General features: G+C 42.8%; 1 protein-coding gene across 1 annotated transcript in view; it reads right to left on the bottom strand.

Moving 5' to 3' along the window:
• The window catches only part of ruvbl1 (RuvB-like AAA ATPase 1), a 73665-nt gene that overhangs the window by 1832 nt on the left and 45198 nt on the right, over window positions 1–26635 (bottom strand). Inside the window, exons 9-10 of the mRNA XM_060835059.1 lie at window positions 25111–25213; window positions 6841–6932 (exon numbers count right to left, since the gene is read on the bottom strand). Of these exons, the coding sequence (XP_060691042.1) occupies window positions 6841–6932; window positions 25111–25213 (195 nt within the window). The remainder of the gene's footprint in view (window positions 1–6840; window positions 6933–25110; window positions 25214–26635) is intronic.

Raw genomic sequence — 26635 nt, 5'->3', positions numbered from 1 at the left:
CAGAATCCAGAAACAAAAATGATCCCAAAGACAGCTAAGAAGCAAACTGTAAGCAACCAAATGTGTTGTGTGTTACAAACTTCACATTTATTTTTCAATGAGCATTGTTGTGCCTTTAAGTGGTGTTGCAATAGATTCATTTCCCCCCCTCAAATCATAAAATCAAATAGAATTGAACAGCATAGGAGGCCACTGGCCAACCAAATCTGCACTAACTCTTCTGAAGGACCATCTTGAATCATTCATTCAATCATTATACTTCTATCCCTTGCAAGCAAAATAAATTCTCCCTGAGGTGTGGTTCCCAAAACTGAATATAGTTACTCTAGAGGGAGAGTGACCAAAGCTGTGACATAACAGCCCCAAGCTCTGAGGGAGACTTGCTTTGTGTCAATGTTCTCTTGGTAACACCACAGAAAATCCATAAGAAAATGAATTGCATTACAAAAAGAATGCCAGTATGTTACTTCTAGCTGCACTAGATTATAAGACTAAGACACTGTCAATCTCGATAGATCAGAAAACATATTTGCACACAGATTATCAACCCAGGATGGTCACTGGAGTAAAATACTTTTGACTTTTAGGCTGACTGAGTTAGGATATTAGGGAGATGATGGGTTGAATTCCCACTTTATCTTTCATTCATTCATGGGACCTGGGAATCGCTGGCCAGGCTAACATTTATTACTCATCCACATTGACATGGGTCTGGAGTCACACAAAGATTTCCTTCTGCAAGAAACATTAGTGAACCAAATGGGCTTTTACACCAATTGACAATACTTTCATGATCATCATTAGACTCTTAATTCCAGATTTTTATTGAATTAAAATTTCACTATTTGCCATGGCAGGATTTGAACGTGGCTTTCCTTGAACATTATTTGAGCCCTGGATTAATAGTCTAGCAATAATACCACTAGGTCATCATCTCCCCCTAATAGTTTAAATATCTCTCCCTCTTAAGTTCTGAAGAGGCAAAATTAAGTCTACAACTTAATATGAACAAATTTATTTAAACAAACTGGTCTAACCATTCCAGTTAACATAAGGTTAACACAGTTAAATCAACACGCATCAGTTTCTTTGGCCAATTCCTAACCAGTCCCCAATTGAAGGAAGATGTGTCTGTGATTGAAATGGAAGGAAACCTTTTTTTAGAAAGCGCCCTCTCTTGAGAAATGAACGTTGAGGCCATGTTTCATGGATTGGAAACTTGAAACTTTCTTAAGTTTATTTATGGGACAGGTGGCTGGGCCAAAGTCTATTGCCCAGCCCCAATTACCCTTGAAGTGGTGATGGTGAGCTGCTTTCTTGAAATCCATTAAATGTAGGGAAACACACAGTGCTGTTACAGAGGCAGTTCCAGGATTTTGACCTGGTGACATTGAAATGACGGAAACCACAGGATGTCAGTGGTTTGGAGGGGAACTTGCTGGTGATGTTCCCATGTATCTCATGGGTTTGGAACTCAGAAAAAGAAAGAGTATGGGATAGATTATAAAATTGAGCCAAAATATAAATTACACGCAACACCAGGGAAAGAAACTGTAAAAGAACTGACTCTCCAACATGTCTGCCCAACACAGAGTTCCAAACAGGGTCACACTGCATTATCAAAACAGCATGGTAATGATCAGATTGTGCTTTCCAGTATGGTCAATGTCAGCATAACCCTCCTCATAATGAGCATGAACAATGCCAGCAACAACAGGAAGGCGATATATGGTAGCAGAGGTGCAAACCCTGAAATCATTTAAAGTTCAAACAGACAGTGCAATAAGTGAGAACCAGGCAGGTTGTAGCATGTTGGGTGGATCGATCAAGGATTGTCTTTTTTTTTATCCCTAATTATCTTGTAACACTTCGGTAGAGTCAAGGCCTCAAACATCAGATTTCCTAATGCCACATGTCCAAATCTGTGTGTGATGGACAGTAACACTGGAGCACATCACACAAGGCTGCAGCAGTCAGAGCCTGAGAGAAGAAAGCACCTTCCAACACACATGGAAAATATCACAATGGTTCCAGTTGGCCAGAGCTACTGCTTAGTTTAGTGGGAATGGTAGTTAAGGTATTAAATTGTTAAAATTAGAGAAGAGAATTATTCTAGAAGCAGAGATTTAGATTAGTTCCATATTCTCCAAAGTTTAGGAGAATAGGTATAATCTAATTGAAACATAAAATTTGAGAAGTTTGTCAAGGTAGTTGCTGGGAGGACACTTGGCCCCGGTCAGGGAATCTAGAACTGGGGTCATAAGGATCTTGATATTTAGAGCTGAGAGAAGTAGAAATTTCTTCAAAGTGTTGAGAAATTTCAGAATTGTCTGCCCACAGAGGCTAATGGATGCTCACTTCTTCAAAGTATTTAGGGTGAAACATAGAACATAGAACAATACAGCACAGAACAGGCCCTTCGGCCCACGATGTTGTGCCGAACATCAAACCTAGATTAAACACCCATCCATGTACCTATCCAATTGCCGCTTAAAGGTCGCCAATGATTCTGACTCTATCACTCCCACGGGCAGCGCATTCCATGCCCCCACCACTCTCTGGGTAAAGAACCCACCCCTGACATCTCCCCGATACCTTCCACCCTTTAACTTAAATTTATGTCCCCTTGTTACACTCTGTTGTACCCGGGGAAAAAGTTTCTGACTGTCTACTCTATCTATTCCTCTGATCATCTTATAAACCTCTATCAAGTCACCCCATATCCTTCGCCGTTCCAACGAGAAAAGGCCGAGAACTCTCAACCTATCGTCGTACGACCTATTCTCCATTCCAGGCAACATCCTGGTAAATCTTCTCTGCACCCTCTCCAAAGCTTCCACATCTTTCCTAAAGTGAGGCGACCAGAACTGCACACAGTACTCCAAATGTGGCCTAACCAAAGTCCTGTACAGCTGCAACATCACCTCACGACTCTTGAATTCAATCCCTCTGCTAATGAACGCTAATACACCATAGGCCTTCTTACAAGCTCTATCCACCTGAGTGGCAACTTTCAAAGATCTATGTACATAGACCCCAAGATCCCTCTGTTCCTCCACCTGACTAAGAACCCTACCGTTAACCCTGTATTCCGCATTCTTATTTGTTCTTCCAAAATGGACAACCTCACACTTGGCAGGGTTGAACTCCATCTGCCACTCCTCAGCCCAGCTCTGCATCATATCGAAGTCCCTTTGCAGCCGACAACAGCCCTCCTCACTGTCCACAACTCCACCAATCTTCGTATCATCTGCAAATTTACTGACCCACCCTTTGACTCCCTCATCCAAGTCATTAATAAAAATTACAAACAGCAGAGGACCCAGAACTGATCCCTGCGGAACTCCACTTGTAACTGGGCTCCAGGCTGAATATTTACCATCTACCACCACTCTCTGACTTCGACCGGTTAGCCAGTTTTCTATCCAATTGGCCAAATTTCCCTCTATCCCATGCCTCCTGACTTTCCGCATAAGCCTACCATGGGGAACCTTTTCAAATGCCTTACTAAAATCCATGTACACTACATCTACTGCTCTACCCTCATCCACATGCTTGGTCACCTCCTCAAAGAATTCAATAAGACTTGTAAGGCAAGACCTACCCTTCACAAATCTGTGCTGGCTGTCCCTAATCAAGCAGTGTCTTTCCAGATACTCATAAATCCTATCCCTCAGTACCCTTTCCATTACTTTGCCTACCACAGAAGTAAGACTAACTGGCCTGTAATTCCTGGGGTTATCCCTATTCCCTTTATTGAACAGGGGCACAACATTCGCTACTCTCCAGTCCCCTGGTACCACCCCCGTTGACAGTGAAGACGAAAAGATCATTGCCAACGGTACTGCAATTTCCTCTCTTGCTTCCCACATAATCCTAGGATATATCCCGTCAGGCCCGGGGGACTTGTCTATCCTCAAGTTGTTCAAAATGTCCAACACATCTTCCTTCCTAACAAGTATCTCTTCTAGCTTACCAGTCCATTTCACACTCTCCTCTTCAACAATACGGTCCCTCTCGTTCGTAAATACTGAAGAAAAGTACTCATTCAAGACCTCTCCTATCTCCTCCGACTCAATACACAATCTCCCACTACTGTCCTTGATCGGACCTACCCTCGTTCTCGTCAAAATGCCTTGGGGTTATCCTTGATCCTATCCGCCAAGGATTTTTCATGCCCTCTCTTAGCTCTCCTAATCCCTTTCTTCAGGTCCCTTCTGGCTATCCTGTATCCCTCCACTGCTCTGTCTGAACCCTGTTTCCTCAACCTTATGTAAGCCTCCTTCTTCCTCTTTACTAGACATTCAACCTCCCTCGTCAACCAAGGCTCCCTCACACGACCATCTCTTTCCTGCCTGATAGGTACATACATATCAAGGACACGTCGTATCTGCTCCTTGAAAAAGTTCCACATTTCCACCACATCCTTCCCTGACAGCCTATGCTCCCAACTTATGCTCCTCAAATCCTGTCTTACAGCATCGTAATTTCCCTTCCCCCAATTGTAAAATCTACCCTGTTGTGCGCACCTATGTCTCTCCATAACCAAGGTGAAAGTCACAGAATTGTGGTCACCATCACCAAAATGTTCACCCACTAACAAGCCCATCACTTGTCCCGGTTCATTACCGAGTACCAAATCCAATATGGCCTCCCCTCTGGTTGGACAATCTACATTCTGAGTTAGAAAAGCTTCCTGGACACACTGCACAAACACCGCCCCATCCAATCTACTTGATCTAAAGAGCTTCCAATCAATATTTGGGAAGTTGAAATCGCCCATGACTACTACCCTGTGGCTTCTGCACCTTTCCAAAATCTGTTTCCCAATCGGTTTCTCCACATCTCTGCTGCTATTGGGGGGCCTATAGTAAACACCCAACAAGGTGACTGCACCTTTCCTATTTCTGACTTCAGCCCATACTACCTCCAAAGGCAGATCCCCCTCAAACTTCCTTTCTGCAGCTGTTATACCATTTCTAATTAGCAATGCCAGCCCCCCTCCTTTTTTATCACCCTCCCTAATCTTACTGAAACATCTGTAATCAGGAACCTTCAACAACCATTCCTGTCCCTCATCTATCCACGTTTCTGTGATGGCCACAACATCGTAGTCCCAGATACCGATCCACGCCTTAAGTTCACCCACCTTATTTCTGATACTCCTTGCGTTGAAGTATACGCACTTGAGCCCATCTCTGTGTCTGCAAGTATTCCCTGTCAGTGCTACCTTCTCCACAGCCTCCCTACATTCTTGGACATCCTGACAAACAGCTAGCTTACTTGCTGGACTACAAGTCCGGATCCCATCCCCCTGCCAAATTAGTTTAAACCCCCCCGAAGAGTGCTAGCAAACCTACCCCCCAGGATATTGGTGCCCTTCTGGTTCAGGTGCAACCTGTCCTGCTTGTACAGGTCCCACCTTCCCCAGAATGCAGTCCAATTGTCCAAATACCTGAAGCCCTCCCTCCTACACCATCCTTGCAGCCACATGTTCAACTGCACTCTCTCCCTATTCCTTGCCTCACTGTCACGTGGCACCGGCAACAACCCAGAGATGACGACTCTGTCTGTCCTAGCTTTTAGCTTCCAGCCTAACTCCCTGAGCTCTTGAATGACCTCCCCACCCCTCTTCCTACCTATGTCGTTGGTGCCAATGTGTACCACGACTTCTGGCTGCACACCCTCCCCCTTAAGGATTCTGAAGACACGGTCCGAGACGTCACGGACCCTGGCACCCGGGAGGCAACAAACCATCCGAGAGTCTCGCCCATGTCCACAGAACCGCCTGTCCGTCCCTCTAACTAGAGAGTCTCCTATAACTAGCGCTCTCCTCCTCGCCCCCTTTCCCTTCTGAGTCTCAGAGCCAGATTTCACGCCACAGACCCCGTCACTGCAGCTTACACCTGCAAGGCTGTCCCCCCCAACAGTTTCCAAAGCTGTATACTTATTGTTTAGGGGATCGACCACAGGGGAACCCTGCACTGCCTGCTTCTTCCCCTTCCCACCTCTAACTGTTACCCAGCTACCTCTGTTCTCCGGCGTAACTAAGTCCCTGTAGCTTCTATCAATCACCCTCTCAGCCTCTCGAATAATCCTCAGTTCATCCAACTCCAGTTCCAGTTCCCCAACTCGTTCGGTGAAGGTTAACAATTTTCTGGAAACTAAAGGAATCTAAGGATATAAGAGGAAAGCTGAGGTAGAAGATCAGCTATTGTCTCAGTGAATGATAGAACAAGCCCGAACAGCAGAAAGGCTTACTGCTGCTCCCTGCCACTTTTAGTGTGCCTCAGTCAGCAATGAGAGGACAGTGTTGAAAATGTTGATTTTTGAACTCAATGACAAATATCAACTGAAACTCTCAGTTTGTGCTCTGCACTTGTGAAAAAATATCTGTTTAAAAACCTTTCCTAATGTACAAGAACTTTGGACTGCTAATATCTATCTGTACTGGTGATCGCGCTGTAAGGTTTCATTAACTGCTTTTGTATTTAAACAGCTTTCTCTTTTTGAAAAACAGAAACCTTTAGTGTCAAATCCCATGGGCCTCTACCTACAGCACCATTCATCTTCCTGTGACAAGTTGAAACCAATAGCTATTACTGAATCTGTTATTCTACAGCACTGGCTAAAATTAAACACTGCCAGTGAAGAGTTTTTTTGGCTGCAGGTAAAGAAGATGATTTAAAACCCTTGTCTTGGGCTCCTGAAAGCATCAGCACAGGGAAAGCAGCAAATCATTTCTGCTCACTTGGGTCAAAAGAAAACAAAATGCAAATGACATTATCAAGGTCTGGACAAGAGCCATAATTCCTCAACAAAGCAGCAATGGGTACTCACCGCAGGGTTGTCTTGGTGCCGATTTCCCCTAGGTGAACCAAGGCATCCTCACTGATGCTAATGCCTTCTGTCTGTGCTCGAATCTTGATTATCTGCCGAGCGGAGGATTAAGAAAATGAGAACAACAGATTCCATAACTGTCAGAGCAATCGATTCTCTGTCAGCACAAATGAATGCCCTGATCAACACAAGCCGATTATTCAGGCCAAAGTCTAATGATTTCTTCAAGTCAGCACAGAACAGAATGGAACTGGCATATTGAAATCTAAAAAAAAAGCATTTGTCTAAATTTACAATATATTTGGTAAAACTATGGAATTGGGGCAGACAGGAGTGTACATTTAAATAAGACTAGGTTGTTTAAATTGTTAAATAGATCTGGTAAGAATTTCTACGGGATGTGGCTGTCATTTAAAACATCACCTAACTGACTAATGTTATTTATTTATTGTGTCAGTGTGTGTATCCTCTCAGTGTTGTCTCTGCATCAAATAGTATGTTCCGCGCACACAGCTGAAGCTCCCAATTGTTTCAGTTCCAGACAGGAAATCCTAAGCTGTTTAGCTCCTGGGTAGGAGGGCTGAATGGCCTCCACTTTGTGCATTCACCATTGCTCCTCAGTTAGACCATAAGACCATGCGATATAGGGGCAGAATTTGGCAAATAAGACTGCTCTGCCATTCAATCATGGCTGATGTGTTTCTCAGGGGAGAAAGTGAGGATTGCAGATGCTGGAGATCAGAGCTGAAAATGTGTTGCTGGAAAAGCGCAGCAGGTCAGGCAGCATCCAAGGAACAGGAGAATCGACGTTTCGGACATAAGCCCTTCTTCAGGAATGAGGAAAGTGTGTCCAGCAGGCTAAGATAAGAGGTAGGGAGGAGGGACTTGGGGGAGGGGTGATGGAGATGCGATAGGTGGAAGGAGGTCAAGGTGAGGGTGATAGGCCGGAGTGGGGTGGGGGCGGAGAGGTCAGGAAGAAGATTGCAGGTTAGGAAGGCGGTGCTGAGTTCGAGGGATTCGACTGAGACAAGGTGGGGGGAGGGGAAATGAGGAAACTGGAGAAATCCAAGTTCATCCCTTGTGGTTGGAGGGTTCCCAGGTGGAAGATGAGGCGCTCTTCCTCCAACCGTCGTGTTGTTATGGTCTGGCGATGGAGGAGTCCAAGGACCTGCATGTCCTTGGTGGAGTGGGAGGGGGAGTTAAAGTGTTGAGCCACGGGGTGGTTGGGTTGGTTGGTCCGGGTGTCCCAGAGGTGTTCTCTGAAACGTTCCGCAAGTAGGTGGCCTGTCTCCCCAACATAGAGGCCACACCGGGTGCAGTGGATGTGGAATGTAGTCCGGAGTCTGTGCGGGATCAGTCGGTTCCGTAGGCAGGTGCTGAGGAAGGAGATGTGGCTGTGGTAACGAGTCTGTTTGAGAACGTGGCTAAAGAGCTTCTGTGCAGAAGAGATGACCTGGGGGGTGCAGAGAGAGAGGGACTCACTGAAATCTTTGTAGAGGGAGGAAAAGAGCTTCTTCAAGGAAGGCACCCTTGCAAGAGGATTCGCAGTTGGTTAAAATCTTCGAGGAGAGTGAGGACTGCAGATGCTGGAGATCAGATGTGTTTCTCAACCTCATTCTCCTGCTTTCTCCTTGTAACCCTTGATAATCAAGAACCCATTTGCTTCTGTTTTAAATACACTCAACGACTTGGCCACCACAGCCTTCTGCAGCAGTGAGTTCCACAGATTAACTACACTGTGGCTGAAGAAATTCTTCTTCATCTCACTGAATTCAAATTCCACTATCTGCTATGGCAGAGTTTGAACCCAGGTTCCAAGAACATTAACAGAAATTGATAGAAAAGCTCAGCAGGTCTGGCAGCATCTTTGGAGAGAAATCGGAACTAATGTTTCAGTTCTGAAGAAGGGTCACTCGACCCGAAACGTTAACTCTGATATCTCTCCACAGACTGCTGTGCTTTTCTAGCAATTTGTTTTTATTTCTGATTCACAGTATCCACAGTTGTTTTTGGTTTTTCCAAGTACAGTATCTGATGTGTGGATTAATAGTCTTGTGATAATAACACTGAGTTATCCCTTCCCATAAATTTTCTATAATTCCATAACTTACTCCATGCTAGAGGTATTTGTCAACCAACATCTCCAACTTGTCCCATTCTGCCTTCCTACATCACAAAGATCCATTACCCAACTGGATGGTGCAAAAGCATCAACTATCACAGTGGAATCTAATCTCAGGTCTGGTGAATTAGGAATCCAGACTTTGAGACTACTAGATGAAAGATGCTGGTGAGTCAAGATTAGAGTAGTGCTGGAAAAGCACAGGACAGGCAGCATCTGTGCAGCAGCAAAATTGACTTTTCAGGCAAAAGCTCTTCATCAGGAATGACTACTTTTCAGACTACTATGATGAAGGGCTTGTGCCCGAAACATCGTAATTCCTGTTCCTTGGATGCTGCCTAACCTGCTGCGCTTTTCCAGCAACACACTTTCAGCTCAAGTTACAGGATAACATTGATACTATATCTGTGAACTGCTAGATCCTTGGATGAAGTGAATACCTTGCAATAATTATCTTTAATTCCACAATGAGGATCCCTGTGTTTATACTACAAACATGTGGACACAGCTGGCTGTTAGAAACACACAAAGCTGCAGGAGGCTGCCATTGTGTTTGTACCAGTGAAAAACAGAAGAGTTGTTCAGTTTAATCTCATCGTCCAGCTTTGAGTCTGTAGCCCTGCAGATTGCAGTGCCTACTTTACATTTGAGAGTCATTGAGTTTGGTCTCTGGCATCTCAATGCACTCACTCTAGAATTATTTTGCTGAGACATGATGGTCCATATAATCTTTTCCATTTATCATTGTACAATAACGTTGACTACAATGAATTAAATGACCAGGAAAATCTATATATTCTTTAAGAAGAAAATTTGAGAATGCTAGAAATTTACATCACCAACATTCAAAAAGTGTTGATTCACTAATGTTTCAGATGAGCGGCACGGTGGCGCAGTGGTTAGCACTGCTGCCTCACAGCGCCTGAGACCTGGGTTCAGTTCCCGACTCAGGCGACAGACCGTGTGGAGTTTGCACGTTCTCCCCGTGTCTGCGTGGGTTTCCTCCGGGTGCTCCGGTTTCCTCCCACAGTCCAAAGATGTGCGGGTCAGGTGAATTGGCCATGCTAAATTGCCCGTAGTGTTAGGTAATGGGGTAAATGTAGGGGTATGGGTGGGTTGCGCTTCGGCGGGTCGGTGTGGACTTGTTGGGCCGAAGGGCCTGTTTCCACACTGTAAGTCTAATCTAATCTAATGAGACTCCTTCTCTATGGTGTTTTGCTAGCCTCATCTCTCCTGAATGTGTTGTTTGGATAGAGTGTCCGATTCCATTAGGGATCCACAACCAAACCCAATTTAGCTCAGGTCTAGCATGATTCCTAGACGGACTCAGTGGACAATGATTAGAAGTAGAAAAGAGTTGCTCAATTGCCTTTCTGGTAAAGTTAAAAATCACACAACACCAGGCTATAGTCCAAAAGGTTTATTTAGAAAATACAAGCTTTCGGAACACTGCTCATACATCACAGAGCTAGTGGGGTCGGATCATAGAACACAGAATTTATAGTAAATTCTGCCCCACTAGCTACCTGATGTAGGAGAAACGCTCTGAAAGCTTGTACTTCCAAATAAACCTTGTGTTGTAAGATTTTAACTTTGTCCACTCCAAAATCAGCACTTCTATATCATAAAATAAAAGTGACATCTCAGCTCTGTCAATGCGTTAAAGGTGTGAGGTTAGAGTCTGCCTGTTTTCCAACTTTGAGTCAGACCGGTTCTGTTAGCAAAGTTGGAATTTATAAAATGTTATGTGGGCTGAGTGCCTACAGATTGTGCACTTTTTGAACAAAATGGAACGTATCTGCAAATGCAAATTCACCCATAGAGTGTGTGTGTGTGTGTGTGTGTGTGTGTGTGTGTGTGTGTGTATGTGTGTATATAGTGGGGTCACCTGTAGTGTAACATAAACCCAAGATCCTGGTTGATGCTATCCTCATGGGTACGAAACTTGACTATTAGCCTGTGCTTGGCGATTCTTTGTTGTTGCGTATCCCAAAATCCACCTTGGAGGATAGACACCTGAAGATGCAAGCCCAAATATCCTTGACCGCTGAAGTGTTCCCCGACTGGGAGAGAACATCCCTGTCTGGTAGACTGGTGAAAACTTCTGATCCAGTCCTTCAGAGTACCCTACCCACTCTCATCCCATGTATGTCTCGCGTCGGGGACTTCTACTGCCTTCCAAAGATACACAAAGCCAACACATCTAGATGTTCCATCACATCAGACAATGGGACCCTGTATGAGAACCTCTTTGGCTATGTTGAGGGCATCTTGAAATCCATTGTACAAGGGACCCCCAGATTCTGTCACGACACTACAGATTTCTTACAGAAACTCAGCATGCATGGACCAGAAAAAAAAAACACACACACACACACACACACACACACAGTCTATGGGTGAATTTGTATTTGCAGAGACGTTCTATTTTGATCAAAAAGCACACAATCTGTAGTCAGTCAGTCCATGTGACATTTTATAAATTCCGACTTTGGAAATAGAACCAGTCTGACTCAAGGTTGGAATCCAGACAGACTCTAACCTCACACCTTTAATTCATTGTCTGAGCTGAGATGTCACTTGTTTTGGCACTCTTTACCAGCATTCCCCAAAATGGCAGTTAGCTGCAATAGCCTCAGCATTCAATATCAGCAACTGCTAACCCCCAGGCACCATCCGCTTCATCCTCAAACAGAACATCTTCATCTTTGACAACCAGTTCTTCATCAAGTTACATGGAACAGCTATGAGGACCAAATGTGCACCCCAATGCGCCAACATTTTCATGCACAAGTTCAAACAAGACTTCTTTGCTGCACAAGACTTCCAACCAGCACTATATACCAGATATATTGACATTTTCTTCCTCTTGACCCATGGTGAAGACTCACTGAAACAACTACACAGTGTTATTAGAAGGTTTCATCCCACCATCAGACTTACCATGGACTACTCTTGAGAATCAGTCTCATTCTTGAACATGATGAATGTTGAGATTAGAGTTAAAAGTTTGTTTACTCTGGATCATGTTGACATAAGGAGGGAGGATGTGTTGGGTAGGCTGAAGAATATTAATGTGGACAAATCCCCAGGACCGGATGGGATCTATCCCAGGTTGCTGGGGGAGGCGAGAGAGTAAATAGCTGGGGCCCTGATAGATATCTTTGCAGCATTCTTAAACTCAGGTGAACTGCCGGATGACTGAAAAGCTGCTCATGTTGTTTCCCATTCAAGAAGGGTAGTAGGGATATTCCAGGAAACTACAGACCAGTGAGCCTGACATCAGTGGTGGGAAAGTTGCTGGAGAAGGTACTGAGGGATAAGATCTATTTATATTTGGAAAAGAATGGGCTCATCAGTGACAGGCAATGTGGTTTCGTGCGGGGGAGATCGTGCCTTACCAACTTAATAGAGTTCTTTGAGGAAGTGACCAAGTTGATAGATGAAGGAAGATCTGTAGATGTCATATACATGGACTTTAGTAAGGCGTTTGATAAGGATCTCAGTGGTAGACTAATGGAGAAAGTGAAGTCACATGGTGTGCAGGGTGTTCTAGCTAGATGGATAAAGAACTGTTTGAGCAACAGGAGACAGGAGTAGTAGTAGTTGAAGGGAGTTTCGCAAAAAGGAGAAAGGTGACCAGTGGTGTTCCACAGGGATCAGTGCTGGGGCCACTGTTGTTTGTGATATACATATATGATCTGAAAGAGGGCATTGGTGGTCTGATCAGTAAGTTTACAGATGACACGAAGATTGATGGAGTAGCAGAAAACATAGGGGACTGACAAAGAATACAGGAGGATATAGATAGACTGGAGAGTTGGGCAGAGAAATGGCAGATGGAGTTCAATCCGGGAAATGTGAGGTGATACGTTTTGGAAGGTTTAAGTCGAGAGTGAAATAGACTGTAAACAGAAGAGCCTTGGGAAAAGTTGATGAGCAGAGAGATCTGGGAGTGCTGGTCCATTGTATGCTGAAGGTGGCTACACAGGTGCATAAAGGGGTCAAGGCAGCATATGGTATGCTTGCCTTCATCAGACAGCGTATTGAGTATCAGAGCTGGCAAGTCATGTTCAGATTGGATAAGACTTTGGTTCGGCCGCATTTAGAATACGGTGTACGGTTCTGGTCGCCACATTACCAAAAGGATGGGGATGGTATGAAGGGAGTGCAGAGAAGGTTTACGTGTAGAAGGTGCTAGCTATGGAGAGAGATTGAGTAGGATAGGATTGTTTTCATTAGAAAAAAGGAGATTTAGGAGGGACCTGATTGAGGTCTTCAAAATCATGAAGGATATAAACAGGTGGATAGAGATAAGCTTTTTCCCAGGGTGAGGATTTCAATAATGAGAGGCCATGTGTTCAAGGTGAGAGAAGAAAAACTTAAGGGGGAATACACGCGGAAAGTACTTTACACAGAGGGTGGGAGGTGCCTGGAACGTATTGCCAGCAGAGGTAGTTGAGGCAGGCACGGTAGATTCATTTAAGGTGCTTCTGGACAGATACAGGAGTAGGTAGGATGCAGAGGGATACAGATCCTTAGGAGCTTGGCGGTAGATTCAGACAGTGGATTTGGATTGGTATAGGCTTGGACGACCGAAGGGCCTGTTCCTGGGCTGGAAGTTTTCTTTGTTCTTATGTTAAAACAGCCATCACCTACAGAGAATCCCTAAGCATACACAGGATCTGTTCAGATGAGGGGGAACATGATGGAAACCTGAATGTGCTGAAGGATGCCTCATAAGAACAGGGTACTCATTGATCGCCAGTGCTAAAGTGCCACAGCAAGAAACCATAATGACCTCCTCAGGAGACAGACACGGGATACGACCGATTGGGTACCTTTCATTGTCCAGTACTTCCTGGGAGCAGAGAAACTGCGACATGTTCTTCGCAGCTTGCCACACATTATCAATGAGGATGAGCCCCCTGCCAAGATCTTCTTTATGCCCCCATTTCTCACCTTTAAACAACCACTGAACCTCAAACAGACCATTGTTCACAGGAAACTGCCCAGCCTTCAGGACAACATCGACCACAACACCATACAACCCTGTCTTGGCAACCACTGCAACACGTCAGACTGTCGACATGGATACTACCATTACATGTGGAGACACCACCCACTACACACACAGCAGGTACTCATGTGACTTGGCCAACATTCTCTATCACTGCAGGCAAGGACACCTGAGGCATGGTATATTGGTGAGACCCAGCAGATACTATGACAACGGATGAATGGACACTGCACAACAACTGCAGACAGAAACATTCCCTCCCAGTCAGGGAACACTTCAGCAATTAATGACATTCAGCCTTGGATCTTCGGGTGACCGTCCTCCAAGGCAGACTTCAGGATACGCAACAACGTAGAGTTGCCGAGTGACCCCACTATATGATACACTTCTCTCTCACTCACACACACCATCTCACGGGCATATACTCCGTCACAGACATACGTGCACACACAATCTCCCTCACACACATATTGAAGTTTATGGGGTGCAGTTGTATTTGCAGATATATTCTATTTTGTTCAAAAATCACACAATCTGGAGGCAATCAGTCCACGTGACATCATATAAATTCCTACTTTGGAAACAGAACCAGTCTGACTCAGGTTGTAATACAGATAGACTCTAACCTCACACCTTTAATGTGCTCTGAGCTGAGACGTCACCTTGTTTTTAATAAAACCTTAAGTTATCTCAGCAATCTAGGTTTGTTCAATACATCCCATAAGTTGCACAACACTTAGATCTTTTACTGTAAATTCTGTGTCTTGTGATCCTGTCCCACTAGTTACCTGATTAAGGAGCATTGCTCTGAAAGCTTGTATTTCCAAATAAACCTGTTGGACTATAATCTGGTGTTGTGTGATTTTTTAAACTTTGTCCACCCCAGTCTAACATCACATCTTTCAGATAAAGACCACCTTAAGGAGACATTTTGCTGCAGTACTGAAGGAGTGCTACGATGTTGGAGATCCTGTCTATCAGACCAGATGTCAAACTGAGATTGACTATTCAGAAAATACTTAGTGGTGTTCTGTTTGGGTTCTACCAAGGCCTTGTAGACTCCTGACCTCATTACAAAGGAAAGTTGTGAATGATTGCCCTGGACATTAAGGAGACCTGGCAAAACTGAAGTAAATGCAAATGACACACCTAGTAAAATTTTCATAATTATTAGGGGTTAATCATTTCAGTCATAGGACAATGTTGCAGGAGTTTGTTGGGGCAGTGTCCTAGGCCAGGGCAGAGGCTAGGAATTCTAGGCTTCCACATTGTAGGGATTCTATGATTCTGCATTGAATTAATTGCCTCCTGTCCCCTAGTTCCTGTTCGCCATCTACAAGGTACAAACAGGAAAACAAATTCTTACTGCATGCCTGGATGAATACAGCTCCAACAACTCAACACCAGTCACAATAAAGCAATCTATTTGATTGGCACTGCTGCACAGTGGCAGTGTGTACAAGGCATGTTGCAACACCTCACCAATGCAAATTTGACCGAGCCTTCCAAATGCATGACCTGCCCTTTATGTCCTGGCCAATATTTTTCCCCCTCAAACCAAGTAACAGCAGGTCTAGTTTCACATTGTTGATATTGGAAACTTGCTACAAGGAACTTAGCTACTGTGTTTCCCATATTAGAGCAGCAATTATATATTAAACATGTAAAGCACTTTGGAACATCCTGTGGCCATGAAAGATGCTAGATAAAGGCAAGTGCAGTTTGGTTGCTTTAAAGGATCCCACGGCGCTGACTGAGGAGGAGAGAGCAGCAAATTGAAGAACTTTTCTAATTTATTGACTGCCAGATCTTTCTTGCAAAAACTAGCAAACAAAAATGTTGACCCAGAAACTGACCAACATCCCTCTAAGCTGTGCAGCCATTTGGAAGTCCAGCTCTTGCTGACTCATGTACATTGCATTCATTAACTTCTGCATGCAAAGCTCAGACCTTGGAAATATGCAAGTGGGGAGAAAAGATTATGGGAACAAAGCAAGTGACTACACTTGAAAAGGTAACTAATTAGCAGTGAAGAAATTTGAAACATGCTGGGAGTATGACAAACATCATCTAAGTGACAGTCACATTCTGACTGGAATTGGCTAATTTTAGATATAGATTAAAAGTTCAACTTTCTGCTCTGAATGATACAATAGCATAACACTCAACTTGTCATTTAGTTGTACAGAATTTGAATATTGATGAAAAAAAAGACATCTTGTTGAAACTTTTCATTTTGTTTTCACCAGGACATTTGCAAGAAATACCAATGTGAAGGGAAAATATTTATACCATACGTGAGGAGACTGCTGATTCTTTGGCAAGTTGGCTCTGTTTGTTACAGGCAGCACAATGGAGAATCCACCAGTCAATGACAACTGACAATTAACTGCCAAATTTTGTTTAAATTTTAAACCAAGCAAGTTGACTCTGACTGGTCAAGATATTGCCCTGAGAAATGAACCAGTGAATGGATGTCACCTATTTTATTGAGTTAAAACAGACATAGTATGTGTAAGTTTTTTTTCCTAACTGTAAAGATCAGGGCCCTATGTCTTAATACATTTAGCTTCCAGTTCACACAAGCATATTGTCCTGGAAACATTCAATGGGAATACTGTCCTTATTTGGCATGATTTGGAGATGCCGGTGTTGGACTGGGGTTTACAAAGTTTTTTTTTAAGATATTTTTATTAGAAATTTAATATTTTGACAGATTTACAAAAATAAACAGAACTTTCAAGCACAAACATTAATATAAAAATAGATCTTAAATATATAATCATCAAAATTCAAAGGAATTATACTAAAGAAGAAAGAAAAACAATGAAACTCAGTTAACTACTAATCTAATCCACAATTATCCAGAGTGTATAGTTGAGTCACTTACATCCTTCAAACAAGAGAAAATGTTCTCTAATACACTCATAACAGTATAATAAAAAGGAAACTATTTCCAAACAATAAGAACAAAAAAAAACATGTTTGAATGGAGATCCTCCCCCTTGTTCTCAGGGGGCCTTACTTCCTTTCTAAAGGTCCACCATATCCTCTCCCAAACAGTGTCCCACCCTTGACCCGGGCACTCCTTAATAGGATTTAGATATAATACCGAGCTAGAGTTGACAGTGAGCGCCCCACCCCCACCCCTCCCCACCCATACCTGAGTATATCTGATAGCATCAATGCCACGTACAAACACACATAACTATAAAATTACAACTCCAACAAATTACAGTTAAGTATAATAACATAAAATAGCAAGGGAAGACAACCCTGCTCCCAGAAGCAAAAGTAAAGTAGAGTAAAGTATCCATTTCTCCCCACGGAGTGTGGAAGAGGCAAGCCAACATAAATTGTCTCTTACGATTTATTTAAACGAGTCTAAAAGTTCCTTAGCCTCTTCTGGTGATCTAAAATTATACTCGGATCCTTCGTGGGTAAAGCATAACGTCGCTGGGTAGCGTAAGGTGTATTGAATATTTAAGTTCCTTAGACATTTCTTCACCTCATCAAACGCCTTCCTCCTTCGTGCCAAAGCCGGGGAGAAGTCCTGAAATAACATAATCTTGGATCCTTCATGAATCATAGCTTTAGGATCCTTTCCAAGCTTTCTGGAGGCATCCAGGAGTATCTGCCTCTCCCTATAACTCTGCAGCCGGAACAGGACCGGGCGTGGGCGCTGGTTTGGGCCAGATCCGCGTACAGCGACCCGGTAGGCCCACTCCACCCTTACCCGGTCAGTTTCAGCCCCCAGGTTTAAAAGCTGGGGCAACCATCGCTCCAGAAATGCTGCTAACTGTCCCTTCTCTTCTTGTTCAGGGAGGCCCAGAAGACGGATATTCTTTCTCCGATTTCTATTATCCAGGTCATCCATGTAGATTTCAAAGGCCCGGACTCTCTGCTCCAGAGCTGGCACCTGTTCTGCAGCTGTTTGTGCTGCAGCCTCGGAGGTCGTGGCCTTTAGCTCCGCCCCCTCCACTCGGCCCTGTAATTCCTCGAGAGCCTCGCTGTACTTTTGTAACTTTTCTTCGAATGAGTTCCATCTCTGTCTGGATTCTGCGATGAAATCGCCGAGTGTCGTTTCCAGCCTGGCAATCATCTCTTCAAGGCCTGTTTTTACATCAGCTGCAGCCGGAGGAGGAGAGGAGGGTGGGGGAGGGGTCTTTGTTTTCTGAGAGCTGCGGGGTCCCTTTGGTTTACTCATTATCCACTTAATATTAAACTGCTTAAATATAATAGTAAGCAGCTAATTAAGGTTAGAAAATTTTTTTGGGTGGTTTGGTAAGTGTGGTGGGGGTGAGTAACTCACTTTACCCAGGTTTTGGGAAGAGCACTGTAAACTCAGACTTGCTGAGTCCCCGCCATCTTGGATCTCGGGGTTTACAAAGTTAAAAATCACAAAACACCAAGTTATAGTCCAACAGGTTTAATTGGAAGTACATTTGCCTTCGGAGCACCGCTTCTTCATCAGGTGGATAAAGGAGCGTCGCTCCGAAAACTAGTGCTCTTCCAATTAAACCTGTTGGACTATAAGCTGGTGTTGTGTGGTTTTTAAACTTTGTCCTTATTTGGGGCATCATCAAAGCCCTTTTCTGTAGAGCTCCCGTTTGCTTAGGGTCCTGTTCACTCCACATCTCCATTTTGACTTTCAGTATACGCCCAGATTCCTGTTTCATCTCTACCTCTTTGCTCAGACTTCCATTCTTATTCTGACTTGTGTTTCCTAGCAACATCCACCTCCTCTCAGCATTCAAGTCTCTTGCTATCCTCTCTTGAAACATTTATCTTCCCCCATTCCTCCTTTACAAAATGATGGATGTAAGTAACAGCCAGTTGTAGTAAAGATGGATTTCTAGCTTTTTAGTGAGGAAATAATTGAAGTAAAATCTCATGCACAGGGCATAGCTTTCCTTCCATTCCAGATTTTTCCCCTTAAGTTTAAAAAAACAGGTGGGGGAGAAAGACGCATGAGTATACAATAAAACTGAAGAAGGGGTCAGCTTAGGCTTTCAATGAAATAAAGCAGTCTCATATCTGGTATTGACTATCTTTTTTTTGTGCAGCTAATGTTCGGTTAAATGTCTATATAAAGGGCCATATAATCTACTACACCTTTCTAAACGACTAAACGTTGTTTATTGATTTAGTTTATCGTAATCGCTTTGCTACTTCCTTGTTTACAATGGTGCCAGAGTGAAAAATAACTGACATTATATGAAACTCTCACTCCTGGACTTATCTCTATGATGCTACACATAGCATCATTATCCAAGAAGTCCTTATCACTTCTGCTGCTGATGTTGGGTTACTGAATGATTCAGACCAGCTCTGTGCCAGCTATTAATACTCAGCATTCTACTCACTTTCAAACCTTTGAACATAAAGTTTTCGATTGAAAAGTGCCACACAGAATTATTTTTAGCCCCAAGAATGAGACAAAGACAAATCTAGCTTCCTTGTCTTTTAATTAACAAATCTAAAATCACTATAACTGGTAGCATTCCTTTTTTCCAGACAATAAGACTGATGATGGATAACAGAAATTTTCCAGGTTTGGGAATCCAGCAGATACTCTCAAAATTAGGTACAATATGGAGTTGGATACGGGAAAAGCTTTCTTTACACTGCCCCCATCAGACACACTCAGTGTAGGTACAGCACGGGGACATACATGGGATAAAGCTCCCACTACACTGCTGGAAAAATATGTCTCAAATCCAAACATGTTTTCTGGCAATAGTTCCCATAACAGCCAACTATGAATTGAGTGCTGTCAACAATTGATTGCTGGAACTGTCAGGTTTAACATGGCTAAGTCAGTAGACAGGGAGAAAGTGAGGACTGCAGATGCTGGAGACCAGAGACAGTGGAGTCAGTAGACAGTGGAGAATGACATTTTATCAGGATATGATACTAAGCACTGTTTGCATAAGCTACAGCTAGTCCTGCTAACCTTCTCAATTTATTATCCCACTGACCTATTCTACAAATCATTAAAGCCAATAAATCAAGTATTATTCCTTTGTACCAAATATATGACACAATTTATGGATGGAGGTTTGTTCGCTGAGCTGGAAGGTCCATTTCCAAATGTTTCATCACCCTACTAGGTAACATTTTCAGTGGGCCTCCAGGCGAAACACTGCTGCTGATTCCTGCTTTCTATGTTTGGGTTTCTTTGGGTTGGTGATGTCATTTCCTGTTCTTTTTCTCAGGGGGTGGTAGATGGGGTCTAACGCGATGTGTTTGTTGATAGAGTTCCGATCAGAATGCCATGCTTCTAGGAATTCTCGTGCGCGTCTCTGTTTGGCTTGTTGACTGGGACAACACATCCATCCTAGGACAAGCCAAACAGAGACATGCCGAGAATCCCTAGAAGCGTGGCATTCCAATCGGAACTCTATCAACAAACACATTGGGTTAGACCCCATCTACTACCCCCGGAGAAAAAGAACAGGAAATGACATCACCAACCCAAAGAAACACAAACATATAAATAGAAAGCAGGAATCAGCAGCAGCGCTTCACCTGGAGGCCCACTGAAGATGTTACTAGTATGGTGACAAAATATCTGGAAATGCTCAGCTAGCAAACCTATATCCAGAACCTCAACCTGAGCTACAAATCTTCTCAAAACTCGCTGACACAATTTGTTTTCAGATTTCACTTCACCTTGTTCTTGTGACAAAGCCTGATCAGTTTGAACGTTCTTAGATGCAAGAAGAAAATAGAAACCTTGAAATAACTCACAACAATTCAAATCTGTCCTGCCATTATCTCGAATAACTTCTCGTAACCATTCACAGGATGAGGATGTTGCTGGCTAAGGCAGCATTTACTCCACATCCCGGATTACTCAGAGGGCACTCAGAGTCAACCACATTGCTGAGTGTCTGGAATTATGGAGGATGGCAGTCTCCCTCCCTATAGGAGGGAATTAGTGAGCCAAATGGGTTTTACGACAATTGACGATAGATTCATGGGCCACCATTAGATTCTCAATTCCAGATTTTTATTAAATTTAACCTGTACCACATGCCCTGATGGGATTCAAACCCAGGTCCCCCAGACAAACATTACCTGGATCTCTGGATTGACAGTCCAGCAATAATACCACTAGGCTATTGCCAGTCCATCTATTCCAGTTAAAACAAGAATTAAGGCAATAATTTCATGTTTGTCCCTTCCTAAAAATTCTTTCATGGAATACTGGAGTTGCTGGCATGGCCAGCACTTGTTATAAACTCTTAAATTGCCCTCAAGGTGGTGGTGAGCTATTTTCTTGAACTGCTACACACCCTATCTGGTACAGGCACTCCCAAAGTGCTATTGGGAATATTTTGACATAGTGACAGTGAAGGAAGAGACATATTGTTCCAATTCTTTGGCTGAAATACTAGAGGACAGAAGAAATTGAATAGGAGATAGTACCATCATGAATAAAAGAATATAAAATATTCTTCCCACCTCTGAATTGTGAAAGAACATCCAGTAATGCAAGTGGAACACATTGTTCTTCTGAAGAAAAGTACCATCTAATCCATAGTGTTTGGATTAAAGATCAGTATTGATGTGCGATTAAAGACAATCGGAAAAAAAAATCTAAAGTGGTGGGTCATTTTATGCATTGTGTAGGTATCACCACAAACTCAAAAAAGAACCAGAACTTTCATTATGATAGATGTGCAACACTGCGTACTGTATGAATGAATGATGGAATGTAGCAGGTATTCAAGAAAAACTCAAACAAATGCTCTCTTCCAAGAGAAAATGCTGGAAAATCTCAGCAGGTCTGACAGCATCTGTAAGGAGAGAAAACAGCTGACGTTTTGAGTCTAACTGACCCTTTGTCAAAGCTAAAAAAGGGAGAAATAGGGAGGTATTTATACTAGGCTGAGAGAAGGTGAGTCATGGCACCAGAAGCAAAGGTAGCAATAAAGAGGTGATAATGACAGTGCAGAGAGAGATTATAGGGAGGTTAGGAGCTGTGAATGACCAAGACTGAAGCCAGTGTTATGTGACAAAATATGTGGGGGATGGGTGAAAGAGGCAAATTGGAAAGCAGAGGAGAAGGGTAGCAAAGGGGGAAGAGTAGAAGAAAAAGGTGATGAGAGAGTGAGGAGCAAGAGAAAGAGTCTCAGACAGACAGACAGACAGACAATCAAGAAATAAGAGGTACAGAACTGTGAAAAAATGTTTTAAAAATAAAATAAATGAAATAAAATTACGGAGCAGAATGAAAACAGAGGGGTCGAGATGGGATAATCATCTGAAGTTGCTGAATTCAATATTGAGACTGGCAGGCTGTAACGTGTCTAGTTGAAAGTCGGAACACCCAAATGCTCTCTTCTTTTACTGTCCTGAATTCTTTGGTCACTCTCCAGCTTTCCTATTATTTTCAAATCTTGTCCTCTCTGCAACACTTACAAATTTCTGCCATCTTCCACTGCAACTTCTTTCTTACCCTACCTTTATTTCATCTCCATACTGTCCTATTTCTCTCCCAGTTTTTGCGATTGCGTTCCAACATCAAGCTTTTAATTGCTTATCTTTTCAAAGCTCAAGACATTAAAAAGAAACTGAAACAAGATGTAACAGATTGGAAATGGATTAGCAGGGAGGCCCTGAGTAAATGGTGACAAAACACTTTTAATCCAAGGGCATAGCGTGAGAGGGAGAAAAAAGAAAGCATGACATGAACCATTGAAAATAGGAGCAAGAATAGGTCACAGCTCTTCACGCCTGCTCCACCATTCAACACAATCATGGCTGATCATCCAACTCATTACCCTTTTCCCATTTTCTCCCCATAATCTTTCAACTCTTTAGTGCAAAGGACTACAACTAACACCTTCTTGACTGGTCTGCACTGCTGTATGAATGGAAGCGGGGTTAGGAGAGGGAAATCAGTTATATTTCTAAAAACATACTATTCAGATACTGGAGTTGGAAGGAAAACTTGTACTGATTTTACTTATGGTACATCAGGTAGATGCATTCCTTGGGGCAACATTTTGAGAAGCAGTTGACAGTGATCTGACTAACATTTATCCCTCAACTAAGACTATGGTCACTATTGTATGTCTGTGAAAGCTTGCTACATTTCCTACAGTGACCATGTTAACAGCACTTAACTGACTGTTTTACCTCTGGATACGAAAGAGATATATAAATGCAAGTTCTTTACTTTTTGTTGCTGACCCTATCCAATAAGCCCTTTGAGAAAATTGAGATATACAATGTGTAAAGATGAATAATAACATAAAACGCTGGAAATATTGAGCACATTAAACAGTTTCTGTGGAGACAACTTTATTTCAAATTAATGATCTGACTGATGAAATGTTATCAGTCTGAAGTGTTAGCTATACCTAGAGACACTAATCAGAGTCATACAGCACAGAAATAGACCCTTCGGTCCAACTAGTCCACGCCGATCTTGTTTCCAAACCAAATTAATCCCACCTGCCTGTGTTTGGCCCATATCCTTCCAAACCTTTCCTATTCATGGACTTATCCAAATGTCTTTTATATGCTGCAACTACCTGCATTGACCACTTTGTCTAGCAGTTCATTCCATACACAAACCATTCTGTGTGTAAAAAGGTTGCCCCTTATGTCCTTTTTAAATCTTTCTCCTCTGACCGTAAAAAAAATGCCCCCTGGTTTTGAACTCACCCACTCTAGGGAAAGGACCCTTGCTATTTATCTTATCTATGTTCTCCCATATGATTTCATGAGTGTCTTTAAGGTCACCATTCATCCTCCTATGCCCAGTGAAAAAGTTTCAAGCCTATTTCTATAATTCAAACCCTTTATTCCCTGCATCATCTCAGTCAATCTTTTCTGAACCTTCTTCAGCTTAATAACATCCTTCCTACAGCAGGCCAACCAGAACTGCACACAGTAGAAGAATAGATTCCCTACAGCGTGGAAACAGGCCCGACGGCCCAATAAGTCTACACCGACCCTCCAAAGAGTAACCCGCCCAGACCCATTCCCCTACACTTACCATGGCTAATGCACCCTAATCTTACAAATCCCTGAATACTATGGGTAATTTAGCTTGGCCAATTCACCTAAGCTGCACATCTTGGGACTGTGGGAGGAAACCGGAGCACTCGGAGGAAGTCCACGCAGACACGGGGAGAATGTGCAAACTCCACATACACAGTTTGCACAGGATGGAATTAAACCCAGGTCCCTGGTGCTGTGAGGCAGCAGTGTTAATCACTGAGCCACCGTGCCACCCCGAAAAGGCCTCACCAATGTTCGAAATAATCTCAATATGACTTCCCAACACGTATACTCAAAGTACTGAACAATGAACCCAAGGATGCTGAATAGCTTTTTAACCACCCTGTCTACCTGCGACGTAAATTTCAAAGAATCATATACCAGAGTCCCTGGTCGCTCTGTTCTACAACACCATCCAAGGTTCTACCATTAATTTAGTCCTGCCCTTGCTCGTTTTACCAAAATTCAATACCTTGCATTTGTCCAAATTAAATTCCATCTGCCACTCCTCAGCCCATTGACCCAACTGATCAAGATCTCTCTGTAACCTTAGGTAACCTTCTTCATTATCCACTATACCACCAACTTGGGGGTGTCATCCGCAAGCTTACTAGCCATGTCTCCTATATTCTCATCCAAACTGTTTATATAAATGAAGAACAAAAGTAGATCCACTGATCCCTGTGGAACAACACTGATCACAAGCCTCCAGTCTGAGAAACAACCTTCTACCACTACCCATCTCCTACAGTCAAGCCAATTCTGTATCCAATAGGCAAACTCACCCTGAATCCCATGTGATTTAAGTTTACTAATTAGACTACCAAGCAGAACCTTTTCAAAGGCATTTCTAAAGTCTACGTAAACAACGTCGACTGCTCTGCCCTCATCAATCTTTTTGGTTACGACCACCTGATTATTTCCAACACTCTGTTTTGTATTTCAAGTTTTCTGGATTTTGCCTTTGAGTAAAGGTCTGACTGGACCACTCATACATGTGAAAAAATGTCACTTAATAGGTCAATCCTTTTGGAGGAGGAAATAGGAAAGGGAATGGCAAATTTCTTCCTCTACTGCTCAAGATTTAGATCCAGAAAGGAGCACTTACCTGCATCATCTCATCTGGAGTGTATAACATTGTCCTGATGATCATGACTCGGTCTAAAAGATCAAGTGGAATTCCATGAGGTGACACTATATCCTCTGTCCCTCTGGAGAAAGAAACACAAGATTAATTTTAATGAACAATCCAGAGCCGGATGAAGGCTACAGATCATTTGGCAACCTGCCCGAAATTCCACATCGGTTTCAGGAAAAAAGCTTTTATCCTTGAAAAAAAAGTAATAGAACAGCTATTTAAATAGACTATTTCCCGTTTAGATTATGAATTGAATTATAAATTTTATGTAAAAGCTGTCGAGTCCCAGTAATTCCATTTAGTTAATTGTATTACATTAAATTTACATATAGATTAAAATTTCAAGCAGACTCAATCCATCTCAATACTGACACTGCCAGAGTTCAAAGAAATCTTTGTTTTTGTAGCACACCAATGTTTTAAAAGCAGAACTAAACCACTAGATGGTGCTATGTCAACATGCCACAAAAATCTCCTATCTCCTCCATCCATTCCCTTGACCAACAAAGCCTCCAAAAATTTAATTAGCAGACATGATAGCATAATTGGCAAAATACATCCTTGTGCTAGTGACTGTACAACAATATGCAGTCTCACAGACTGTAGGTAACTGGAAACTCTGAGCGTCTCTACGCCATCTAAATGAGTTCTTTTGTAATCACACACTGTGGCAAATGGTACGGAGCTACTCAGTCCAGGGAGGTCCCAGTTCACTTGAAGTAACGTCAAATCTTTTCTGAATGCCCTCACATTTAACAGAATTGTTTGCAGTATTCTAGAAGTAGCCTCACAATGTTCTGTACAGCCACAACATCATATCTCAACTTCTATAATCTGTCCTGACCAAAGGCAAGCATGCCAAAAGCCTTCTTCATCACTTTGCCTACCTGCGACTCCACTTTCAAGGAGCTACGAACATGCCTCCTAGGTTTCTGTTTGACAACACTCCCCAAGGCCTGCCATGAAGTGTATAAGCCCTGCCCTGGATTGCCTTACTAAAACACAACACCTCACATTTATCCAATTGAACTCCATCTGCCACTCTTCAGCCCATTGGCCCATCTAATCAAGGTTCTGCTGTATTCTGAGATAATCTTGTGCACTGTCCTATTTTGGTGTCATTTGCAACTTACTAACTATACCTCCTATATTCACATTCAAATCATTTCATATAAATGATGGAAAGCAATGGACCCAGTACTGATCCTTGTGACACACTGCAGTTCGCAGGACTCCAGTCCGAAAAGCAACCATCTCCCACCACCCTGTCTCCTACCTTCAAGTGAATTTTGTATCCAAATGGCTAGTTCCTGCTGGATCCCATGTGATCGAAACTTACTAAGCAGTCTATCATGCTGAACCTTATCAAAACTTTGCTGAAGTCCATATAAATATCATATACCATTCTGCCTTCATCAATCTTCTTTATTAACTCTTCAAAAAAAACTCAATCAAATTAATGAGACATGATTTCCCATGCATAAAGTTATGTTGA

The sequence above is a fragment of the Hemiscyllium ocellatum genome, chromosome 14 (assembly GCF_020745735.1).
Source record: "Hemiscyllium ocellatum isolate sHemOce1 chromosome 14, sHemOce1.pat.X.cur, whole genome shotgun sequence".
In the NCBI taxonomy this organism is placed as follows: domain Eukaryota; kingdom Metazoa; phylum Chordata; class Chondrichthyes; order Orectolobiformes; family Hemiscylliidae; genus Hemiscyllium; species Hemiscyllium ocellatum.
The sequence above is the reverse complement of the archived record's forward strand: the minus strand, read 5'-3'. Positions and strand labels throughout refer to the sequence as shown.